This window comes from Mustela putorius, unplaced genomic scaffold, assembly GCF_011764305.1.
Source record: "Mustela putorius furo isolate JIRA1106 unplaced genomic scaffold, ASM1176430v1.1 tig00000743_pilon_pilon_pilon, whole genome shotgun sequence".
NCBI classification, from domain to species: Eukaryota; Metazoa; Chordata; class Mammalia; order Carnivora; family Mustelidae; genus Mustela; species Mustela putorius.
Window position 1 is genome coordinate 1,736,718 of NW_025421464.1, and position 12,093 is coordinate 1,748,810.

At 39.9% G+C, this 12,093-nt stretch overlaps 1 protein-coding gene across 6 annotated transcripts in view; it reads left to right on the forward strand.

The window, feature by feature from the left end:
• The window catches only part of TPX2 (TPX2 microtubule nucleation factor), a 59,151-nt gene that overhangs the window by 40,495 nt on the left and 6,563 nt on the right, over positions 1–12,093 (forward strand). For all 6 annotated transcript variants that reach the window (XM_045084029.1, XM_045084034.1, XM_045084030.1 and 3 more), the window contains exons 12-14: positions 8,580–8,675; positions 9,700–9,876; positions 10,267–10,413. In XM_045084029.1, the coding sequence (XP_044939964.1) occupies positions 8,580–8,675; positions 9,700–9,876; positions 10,267–10,413 (420 nt within the window). The remainder of the gene's footprint in view (positions 1–8,579; positions 8,676–9,699; positions 9,877–10,266; positions 10,414–12,093) is intronic.

Below are 12,093 nucleotides of genomic sequence, written 5' to 3' on the forward strand. Positions count from 1 at the left end.
GATCAGAAGTGGATTTTACTCTCAGGAAACTTAAAGTCAAGTAAGGGAGACAACATATGTATAAATAATATAAAATTAGAAGTGTTCTAAGAGAGGTGACAGTTAAAAGTACTGTAGGAATTCAAGGGAGATAATGATTTCTTCCAGACAGAAGGTTCAGGGAATGCTTTGTGGAGGAGGGAACATATGACATAAGCCACTTAGGCGTCCCTCTTTTTTTTTTTAAGATTTTATTTATTCAGCAGCACCTGGGTGACCCAGTCGATTAAGCGGCTGCCTTTGGCTCAGGTCATGATCCCAGGGTCCTGGAATTGAGCCCCGCATGGGCATCCCTGCTCGTTGGGGAGCCTGCTTCTGCCTCTCCACCCCCCAACTCCTCTTCTTGTGCTCTCTCTCTCTCAAATAAATAAAATCTTTAAGAAAAAAAATATTTTATTTATTCATTTGAAAGAAAGAGCAGAGTGCAAGAGCAGGGGTGGGAGGGAAGAGAGGGGGAGGGAGAAGCAAACTCCCTGCTGAGCAGGGAGCCCAGTGCAGGGCTCAGTCCCAGGAGGCTGGGATCATGATCTGAGCTGAAGGCAGATGATTAACTGACGGAGCCACCTAGGTGCCCCTGACTATGTATTAAAAAGAACTCATTTTTAAAGTAATTTAAAGGGAACATTAAATCACTATGTAAATGGAAAACCAGTATTTTTTGCCATGAATAACAATAATAATAGCTAATAGATAAAGCTTATTACGTGCCAAGGTTTAGTTTAGTTTTTGTTTTTTTTAAAGATTTTATTTATTTATTTGACAGAGAGAGAGAAATCACAAGTAGGCAGAGAGGCAGGCAGAGAGAGGGGGGGGAAGCTGGCTCCCTGCTGAGCAGAGAGCCCGATGCGGGGCTCGATCCCAGGACCCTGAGATCATGACCTGAACTGAAGGCAGAGGATTTAACCCACTGAGCCATGCAGGCGCCCCCCAAGTTTTAGTCTTAAGTTCTTCAATTTGTATAATAACTTATAATTTTCATAATAACCCTATGAGGTAAACACTATAGGTCTTATTATTAATCTATTTTATAGTTAGGAAATACAGAGATTAAATAACTTGCCCAAGATCGTAAACTAACCAATGGCAGATGTGGGATAAATACTAGGTAGTATGGTTTCAGGATCTGTGCTCTTATATTAAAATAGAAGGTACCTTTTTAAATGGAAATGTCTTAGGAAATATGTGAGCATTAAAAAAGTAGGGTGCATCCCACCTAACATCCTCTTCCATATTATCTGTCTTAATTTTTAGAAATGCTGATTTAGGAAATCAGGCTGGCAGTTTGTTTTCCTTTGGACATGCTAGGGTGAAGTGGTACATGTGGAGGGGTGCCTAGAGTTCAGTAAGAGTTCAGTGAGATCTTAGAGGACCCTTGTACCAGGTTATGCGTTGTTGAGAGTTCTGGATAAGCAGATCAGCAACGCACTAGGCAAGTAAGTAAGATGCAACCGAATTGATGTGGTGTGTTCCAGGGAAGTGTTTGCCAAATCCCGCTGGTTCTCAGAATCCTCTGGGGATCTTATTACATAAACAGATTCCTGGGCCCCACCCCTGGAGTTTTGATTTGTTATGTGCAGCATAGATTAGAGAGAGCCCCAGTGAGAACTTCGTGTCTGACACACAGTAAGCAGTCATGTTGTTAATAGTAATAACTGTCATTTTATCGCATGCTTACCTCATACCGAGTGTTCTATGTAGATTATCGTACTTATTTCTTGAAACAATTCTTAAGAGATAGGTTTTATTTTTAGCCCTGTTTTTTAGATGAGGAAGAGACATTAGGAGGTATCTAGTATGCAGAGCCAGGATTTGAACCTGTCATCTCCTCGAGCACTATATTCTTCCACAGTGCTGACTTACCATTGTTTATTTTAGCAATCTCAGTTTTTGAGTTTGACACTGGCTGTTTGTAGTTCTCCCTTTAAAAATTTCTGGTGACTTTACTTCAAGTGTTGGTTTCTAGAGAAGCAAAGTGTAGGAGACATTAGGTGCATTCTCTCTTACCCTCCTCATTTTTTTAGAAAGGGAGGCTTTGAAAGGGGAATGTGGCTTGCTCATGTATTTAAAAGTTGGTGGCAGAATTGAGATTAGGTCCCATAACTTCTAGTTCTTGACTCTTCTAGCAGAACAGAGGAGCCTGCTTGTCTGTTTGTCACTGTTTTTTTTTCATCCATGTCCTTCTGGTACTGAAGTTCCTTCCGCATGTCCTTATGGTATTTCTTGTGCTCTTAAACTTGTAGTTGGTAGGTGGCAAGGAGACAACGGGGCTGATGAGAGATTGGCTTGCATAGCAGTGGGCCATGAGGCAGAGATGAAAAAAGCACACTTGGGGCAGAGGTGGAGTGATGAAAACTTTGAGCTCTAGGGTGTGAAATGTGAACTTGGTGCCGACATCTAGTGGGGAGCTGGGGCACCACAGAGGTGGATGTGGTGTCGGTGAGGCCAGTGAGTAATTTTAGCAGCAGTATTTCAGGGATGACTTGGGGAGACCAGCAGGCTTTTTTTTTTTTTCCCCATGCTCCCGAGATAACATTGCTTCACAGTAATTTCCTAACTGCTCTTGTCCCAGGGCATTTGGGGGCCTATCCTGCCGTAGGGAGAAATGCTCACCCCTAACACCCCCCTCCCCCATCCTGGGCTGCTTTCCCTAAATCCGCCATCTGTCCACCACATTACCCACTTCTAACCACCCATCACTTCTTTAGAGCTGTCTTCCTGGAAATTCCCATTAGGAGTCCCCCGACCCCAAACCCAGCCCCCATTATTCTTTAGCTGCGCATTCTGCTAGGTTTCTTCAGAGCACTTTTGAAAATCAGGGAATACCTGATTTGTTACCTTTTCATTATCTCTTTTCCTCCACTAGAATGTGAGCTCCCTGAAAGCAGGGACTGTGTACATTTGTCTCACTCAGTTTTGTATCCCCTGCACCTGATGTCGCTGCAGAAGCACTCCACTAGTGGGTAACTGAGTGAGTGATAGTACCAGCTGAAATGCACAGGCCCTGGCTGTGTGAGGTACTGGGAATTCAGAGATGGGGAAATCACAGCACTCATCCTCACAGTTTTCATAGTTTGGTAGAGCAGATTGATATATAGACACATGAGTACAGTACTGTCAATCAACATGGGTTCATCGAACTAATTATTACTTTTTGTAGGTCCTGTGGAGAATGCAAAGGAATGTAAATGGCAACATCCCTGCCCTCAAGTAGCTTACAACTAGGAAAATTTAAAATAGTAAACAAGAAGTCTTCTGTTTTTAAAAACCCAGTATTCAGCCTGGGTACCCCTGTTTTTTAAAAATTTCTGATTTGAGTCCCTAAGTTAGCGTTGAAGGCAATAGAGATGGGGTGTAGGTGGGTCACTGCTACAGAGTTGGTATTTATCAATCACCTTTTCCTCTCCTCCAATCAGTGAGGAGTGAGCCTATTCATAGATAGCTCTTTTGTGGCTTATTTGTTAGAGGTTTCTATTGCTATTTTAAAATGTACATCTCTGTCAGGTGAATGCAGAGAGGGGAAGAAAGGAAAAGAGGGATTATTTTGGAACTAAATGAATCCTTAGGTATTTATTTCTATTATTTTATGAAAAGAAATTTATTTATGAAAAGAAATGAGCAGCATGGCTCAGTCGGTTAAGTGTCTTGACTTTGGCATAGATCATGATTTCAGAGTCCTGGGACAGACTCTGCACTGGGCTCCACACTCAGCAGGGAGTCTGCTTCTCCCTCTCTCCTGCTCCTCCCCCACTCACACACACACACACACACTCTCTCCCCTGCCCCGCCCCAAAATAAATCTTAAATAAACAAACAAATTGGGGTATGGGGGTGGCTCATTTAGTTAAGCATCTGTCTTTGGCTCAGGTCATGATGTCAGGGTCCTAAAATTGAACCCCATATGGGGGGGGGGTTCCTGCTCAGCAGGAAGTCTGCTTCTCTCCTTCTGCTGCTCCCCCTGTTTCTGCTCTTTCAGTTACACTCTCTCTCTAATAAATAAATAAAATCCTAAAAAAATAAGGAAACAGCCAAAAACCCAAGGCCTAGAAGGCTCTCTAATGAGCTCCAGGTTACACAGATTAGAATCAGAGAAGGACTAGAACCAACCTCTGAGCCTTGCTTCATGTTCTTCCCACTCCCACATGCTCTGAGTGTTCTCTCAAGAGGCTGGTAGCTACCTGTAGAACAACAGGCTCTTGCTTGTTTTATGGTTAGCATTGAAAACCCATTTCACGGGCTTTTGTCACTTTCATTTTAATTTCTGCTCTATGGGATTTCACTATTCCTAGTGATCCTGGCTTTCTTTAGAAAACAGCTTCTGCAGCAGAATGAGCATTTTCTTTACAGTGGTTATCTTGGCAGGGTATAAATTCTTTTCAATGACTGGTCCTCATTATACAAAGCATTTTGGAAAAGCCACTTATCTTCGAGTCTGGCACAGTCTTGGATCTCTTCAGCAGTGGCAAATGTTCATATTTTAAAGATTACTTTTCCTTTAAGAGCTAATCTGAATCATTTGCAACTAAAACTAAGTAGTCCAGGATAAAAGAGCTGAAAATAATTTTGCTTAATTAAAAAAAGTAAATATTGACCGACTGCCTTGCATTGCTTAAAAATGAGCTTTGAAGGCCACTCCAAGAAAGACATTCCAAACATGTTTTAAGCAGTTAGAGCATTGTAGGGATTAAAGAGAACTCTCTCTCCCAAGGTATAAATTGGGAGCTCAAGAGTCCAAGGTACAAATTCTGTTATTCATTTTTACTATATTCAATGAACATATACTGAATGCTTTATACTTGCCAAAGTCTTTGTTAGGTACTAAGATTAATGGAATAACAGTCCCCACTCTTGAAGGCTGGCAGGCGTTGAACATCTGAATGCACAGTGCTGTGAAGTTTTTTATGTACTGTCCTGGAACTACATACAGGGAAAGAGGGGTTATTTCATAGGTTCTGGGAGTGGAGAGATCAGTTGAAAGCCTTTATTAAAAAAAGAGATGCTTCAATAGAGGCTTAAAAAGAAGGTTTAGGAGCTTCCAAGCAGCTGGGATAAATGGCTAAGAAAGATTTCAAAGAGAACACAAATAAAGGTATGGAGAGAACCAGCGTTAACATTTTGGCAACTGCCAGTAGTTCGTAGTGGTTGGAGGGTGAGCTGTAGAAAGGGACAAGAGATAAGGCTGAACAGTCAGGCAGGGCACCGTATTATGAGGTACCTTGTACTTCATGGCAAGGAATTTGTTATACTATTGTAGGTAGCAGAGGAGCAATGAAAGAACTTTTTAAGTCAGGAAGTTATGTGATCCAATGTGTCTTAGACAAGTAATTCTGACTATATATAGAAGATGAATTGGAGGAGTGAGATGAGAAGCTGGAGGACTATTATAAGGCTAGTGGAATGGTAGAGGTAATCAGTGGTGTGGCCTGTGTATGGTGGTGAAGAGTGAAGAGAAGGAAGAATAGAGGGCAGATGGACACAGCATACACATGCAAATATAACACATAAAGGTTTGAATTTTATCATTTTATTTTATTTTTTCATCATGATAAGTATACTCTTTAACCCCCATCCCCTATTTCTCCCATCCCCCCACCCCCTCACTTCCTGTCCAGGAACCATCAGTATGTTCTCTATAGTGGAGAATCTGTTTCTTAGTTTCTCTTTGTCTCTCTTTTTTCCCTTTGCTCATTTGATTTTTAAATAATGCATATGAGTGAAATCATATGGTATTTGTCTTTCTCTGACGGACTTATTTTGTTTCGCACTCTACTCTCTGGTTCCATCTGTATTGTTATAAATGGCAAGATTTCATTTGTTTTGTAATGGCTGAATAATATGCCATTGGTATTGGGGTGTGTGTGTGTGCACATGTGTGCACACACACACACGCCCCATCTTTCTTAGCCACTTATCTAGCAGTGGATATTTGGGCTGCTTCCATGGTTTGGCTGTTGTAAATAATGCTGCAGTTTTTATTTTTATTTATTTTTTTTAAGATTTTATTTATTTATTTGTCAGAGAGAGAGAGAGAGAGCAAGTGAGCACAGGCAGACAGAGTGGCAGGCAGAGGCAGAGGGGGAAGCAGGCTCCTTGCTCAGCAAGGAGCTGAGGGACTTGATGTGGGACTCAATCCCAGGACCCTGGGATCATGACCTGAGCCGAAGGCAGCCGCTTAACCAATTGAGCCACCCAGGCGTCCCTATTTTTATTTTTTTTTAAATTGATCTGGTCATAATACTTCATTCAAAAAAGCCCAAGAGATACCCCTTTTTAGTTAGGATTAATTGGCAGATTTGTGATAGAGTATGAATTCTACGAGAATCAGAAAGTGCTTATGGAACAACTTTGTAAAATGTGTTAGTCCTGAATGATATGCACAGTATGGTACATGTAACTCAGCCTGCAAGGATTTAAAATGTTGGCAGTGTTTTGGAATCATGACGGGAAAAATCTTCAGAGTAGTTGAATGTATGAGAATTATGGAATATAGAAAATTCATCTCTTCCCTTAATCTACTCTCAAAGAGGTATAAAAGTTAACCCAGATTTTATTTTCTATGCTTAATTATATATATTTTTAAAACAAAAAATTAATATTCTCTATTTTAGCAACTTGTCCCTCTCCCTTCAATATTATAAACACTGTAGTATGTCAGTAATAAAGATATATTTAATTGTTCTTTATAGCTGTATAATATTCTTTTGTATGGATGCACCAAAATTTAAAAAAGGAGTTAACCAATACTTTTTGATAAACAATTGAGCTATTTGTAATTTTTTATTCTTTTAAAAAGTATATTGAAATAATGCCTAAAAACAAAAACTAAACTAGAGATCCAATACTAGAGGTGGAATATTGGGTGAAAGAGTATGACCATTTAAAAATTTAATAGGTAGGGGCACCTGGGTGGCTCGTCATTGAGCATCTGCCTTTGGCTCAGGTCATGATTCCAGGGTCGGGATCCGGCCCCACATCAGGCTCCCTGCTCAGCAGGAAGTCTGCTTCTCCCTCTCCCACTCCCCCTGCATGTATTCCCTCTTTTGCTGTCTCTATCTCTGTCAAATAAATAAATCTTTAAAAAAAAAAAAAAGTGGGGGTGGGCCTGGGTGGCTCAGTCAGTTAAGCATCTGTCTTTGGCTCAGGTTGTGATCCCAGGGTCCCAAGCAGAAAGCTTGCTTCTCCCTCTCTTGCTCCCCCCACCTCCCCCTGCTTGTGCATATCCTTTCTCGCTCTCTTGTGCTCTCTCTCTCCCTGTCAAATAAATAAAATCTTAAAAAAAAAAATTGAACAGGTAATTCCCCAATGTGTACCAATTTATGACCCAACTGTATGTGAGTGCTGACTTCTCTTTCATATGTGGCAACACTGGTATCAATCAGTCCTTCAAATATTACTCAGTCTTATAAGTGAAGAATAACCTGATTTAATTTATATTTTTAAAAATTATTGAGATCGAGTCTCTTGTGTATCTTTGTGAACTGTTTGTTTTTGTTGTTTGTTTGGCAGAAGAAAATTTAGCTCTTGCCCATACTTTTTCCCATTTCCCTATTTTTTAAAAGATTTTCTTTTCTTTTTTTAAAGATTTTATTTATTTATTTGACAGAGCAAGCATGAGAGAGGAGAGGTCAGAGGGAGAAGCAGACTCCCTGCTGAGCAGAGAGCCCAATGTGGGACTTGATCCTAGGACTCCAGGATCATGACCTAAGCCAAAGGCATTTGCTTAACCAACTGAACCACCTAGACACCCCTCAGATTTTATTTTAAGTAATCTCTACACCCAGCATGGGGCTCAGACTGGAAATTAGGAGTCACGTGTTCTACCAACTGAGCCAGCCAGGCAGCCTGAGGGTGATGTTTTTGAACATAAGTTCTCATTATAGAGTTGTGTGAGGAATAGGTTTAAGAAAGTGGACAGTATCTATTCTGATCCTAAATGCATTTGGAAGTCTTTTTTAATTTTTTATTTTTTTGGTTTTGAGGGATTAGAGTATAGAAAGGGAGAGAAACAATAAAATAAAATAAAATAAAATAATAAAATTAATCGACATTAATTTGTTTTCTTTTTTTCATAAGCACCAAAAAAGATTGTGATGAATCCTATTTTTACAAGCCATGCCCTTCTTATTCGCTGCTCTTCTGTATGGTAATCTACCATTAGAATGCTACTGTGTTTCATTAGGCGGGTAAACAGCAATATACTAAATAAAGTACTAGACTTTTTTTGGTTCCTGGTATATGAACTCCCCTTTAATTAAATCCCTTTAATAGAGGGATTTGATCTTTTTTTTTTTTTTAGGATTTTTATTTATTTGACAGAGAGAGCACAAGCAGGGGGAGTGTCAGGGAGAAGGAGAAGGAGACGCCCCACTGAGCAGAGAGCCCAACATGGGACTTGATCCCAGGACCCTGGGATCATGCCCTTAGCCAAAGGCCAATGCTTAACCAACTGAGCCACCCAGGGTCTCCGAGAGGGATTTGATCTTATCACACAGCATAGTAGAGATTGTCCTGGGATGTCTAATTGAATTGCTTACTCCTTGTAGGGTGTTCCTGAGAAGAAAGTACTTCCAATCACTGTCCCCAAGTCACCGGCCTTTGCACTGAAGAACAGAATCCGAATGCCCACCAAAGAAGATGAGGTGATTCCCTGGGATAGAGGGAGTTTTCTTCCTTCTACTTTATCAATTTAATTTAAGCTTTCTTCTTTCTTAAGCTTAATGGAATTCAAAGGCAGTCACTCTCATCTGGAGCTGTCTTTAACAGCGGGTATATGAACATTTGGTCATCTTTTTTGCTCCCCCAAGAACAAAGTAGTTGGTAAGGGTATGAATCTTCTGGCCTTCAGTAGTGACTGGTTATACAACTAATTGGATGCTTATCCATTTCGGTAGCTTTGAAAATCAACCTGTCATAACTTGGATCAAAAGTTGATAAGCCCTATATTTTATTTTGCCTAAGCTATTGTCACCATTCAGTGAGGGACTTTTAAAATTCACACTGAGCAGTTATATCCACCCTGTCTGATCTCCACTAACCCAAGGGTTGCTAAGGTTACTGTGTGGTGATAGTTCATGAAATTGGAATACATAAACTGTCATTGATCAGGCTAGTTTCTTGTTACATCTCCCATTTTATCTATAAATATCCAGAGTTAGGGTAATTCTATAGCAGATCTCAAGCATAAACCTTTTTATAGGTTCATTTGAAACTAAAATACACCGTAATCTTATGTTACCAGCTTGAACCCAAACAACTTACTTGGTCCTATTCTGGGTTTGGCAACCATTAACTCCCAGTCACATGTTTTAGTGGAGTCTGGAGGCTGGGTCAAAGAAGAGGCCAAGGTATATGCTTAGGTAGTACCTCTCCTCTGTTCTTTATTTTGTTCACATTGTTTGATCTCATTTCGGTTTTACAGCCTCCCTTTAGATCCTTCCAGAGTAATTGTGTTAGTCCTTTATCAAATGCTTTCACACTGGTCTCACTCCTATGAAGTGGTAGATGACTTAGGTATTATCCTCTTTGGTAGAAAAGGAAGCAAAGACACCTAGAAGGTTGAGTGACTTGCCTTAATTAATGATTTCTCTCAAGTACTGTCTTTGGACACCCACATTCTGAAGAGGTGAGATAGAGCTTATGTCTAAACTATGGTTTTTCCTTTAGGAAGAGGAGGAGCCGGTAGTGATAAGAGCGCAACCTGTGCCACATTACGGGGTGCCTTTTAAGCCCCAAATCCCAGAGGCAAGAACTGTGGAAATATGCCCTTTCTCTTTTGATTCTCGAGACAAAGAACGTCAGTTACAGAAGGAGAAGAAAATAAAAGAACTGCAGAAAGGGGAGGTAGGTGTTTCCATTTCTACAAGTACATAATACTATTCTTTGATCTGTCACAGATAATCTTTTATGTTACACTTCTAGCTATAAAATCACTGACTTCCTTTGATCCCTCTAAGAACCTTATGAAGTATAAATAGGGCAAGTTTTTAATAACCCTTCTGGCACAAGGAGATTAAGTGACTTGCCTGTGATCATGTTGCTAGCTATTGGCAATATTGGGAGGATAACCTAGATTTCCTTTTGAAACGCTTACTCTTTCTGCTATACATACCATACTGCTTTAAAAACTGGCCTTTTCTGTATTTCGGATTCATCCACATACTCTGGAGTAACTCTTGCTTTCTGGCTAGAGAGACCTTAGGATCTTAAATCTTGTGTTTTCTTTTCTGTTAGGTGCCTAAGTTTAAGGCACTTCCTTTGCCTCATTTTGACACTGTTAACCTGCCAGAGAAGAAGGTGAAGACCACAACTCAGATTGAGCCTTTCTGCCTGGAGACTGACAGAAGAGGTGCTCTGAAGGCACAGACTTGGAAGCACCAGGTGGGGGATGGGGAGAGCAGCTAACATTTTCATTGCATCATTGTTGGTTTGTTAGAATAGGTAGACCCACTACACAGAAATTTATCTGAAAACTAACATACTGGATTATTTCAGGGACTCTCACTCTAAATCAGGGGTCAGCAGACTTTCTGTAAAAGACCAGATAGTGGGGCAACTTGGGGTGGCTCAGTCAGTTTAGTGTCAAACTCCTGATTTCAGCTCAGGTCATGATCTCAGGGTCCTGGAATCAAGCCCCACATCAGGCTCCTCACTCAGCAGGGAGTCTGCTTATTTCCCTCTCCCATTGCCCCTTCCCCTGCTCATGTTCTCTCTCTCTCTCTCTCTCCTTCTCATAAATAAATATTTAATAAAAATAATAAAAAATGAAAGACCAGGTAGTAAATATTTTAAATTTTTATGTGACATATAGTCTCTGTCACATACTGTGTGTGTGTGTGTGTGTGTGTGTATTTTCAACCCTTTGAAACTGTGAAAACCAGACTTAGCTCAAGGTCTATACAAAGAGGGATTGCAAGCTGGATTTGGCCCACAGACTGAAGTTTGCTGACCTCTGCTCCAAGTGATCCATCTGGGGAATGTGAGAACTAAAAGGCTCTTTTTGCATCAGGACTCTAAGATCTCATCTGTTCCATCTATTAGATTTCTTCCCTACGTGTTTACTCCTTTCTGTTAGTACTTTGATAAGAAATAGTATGGTGAGAATAGATCCTCAGTATGGAGTGCTGTTTTCTCAACATAGTATCCTCCTTTGCTCTTTGTAGATGACAGGTGATTAAAAACAATTGGTTGTTGGTTGGTATAATTGGGATCTAATAATGTGCTATTTGGAAAAAAATTACCCTGAATCCCTAAGTTTGTAAGTGTTTTTATATCATCACTTACCCTGGATTGTTCAAAAGGAGCTCTGAGCTGATCTTTCTAGGAAGTCAAAAGGTTTGATTGCTTACATGACTACATATAAGTCCCTTGGTGGTGGTGTTCCCTAGGAAAACTTAGGACTGTTGTTTTGGAAGTGATAGTGAATCTGTCTTTCCAGGACCATGACATAAAATGTCTGTGGGATATTTCCTATAATAAGAAAAAAAAAGATTTTAAGTTTTTCAAGCATACACAAGAGGATAGTATAATGGTAAGAGGTAGAGAGGATAGTATGATCTTCTTCCATGAACCTGTCACTTGGTTCTATAGTGATCAAAACATGGAAAATCTTATTTTATCTGCATTTCTACCTACCTCTACACTGGATATTTCTACCAACAAAAGATAACTTTGAAGCGAATTCTAAGTATCATTTTAATATCAAGTAAAGATATGTATCTTTATATCTTCAGTATGTATCTTTAAAAATATAAGTATAAAAACCTCCATAATACTATCACACATAAAAAGATTAATAGTAATCTCTTAATAGTGACAAATGGTGTTCTTACATCTCCAAATCTCTCATTGAATTATTCAAATCAGAATCCAAATAAAGTCCACATATTGCATTTGTTTGATAAATCTCTAAGTCCCCTTTTCTCTGTAGGCTCCTCTACTTACATATTACTTGTGGAATAAACTGGCTTGTTTGTCCTATAAATTTTCCACAATCCCAGTTTTGGTCATTGTATTCCCATGGTGTTATTTAATATATTCCTGTTCCTTCTGTATTTCCTG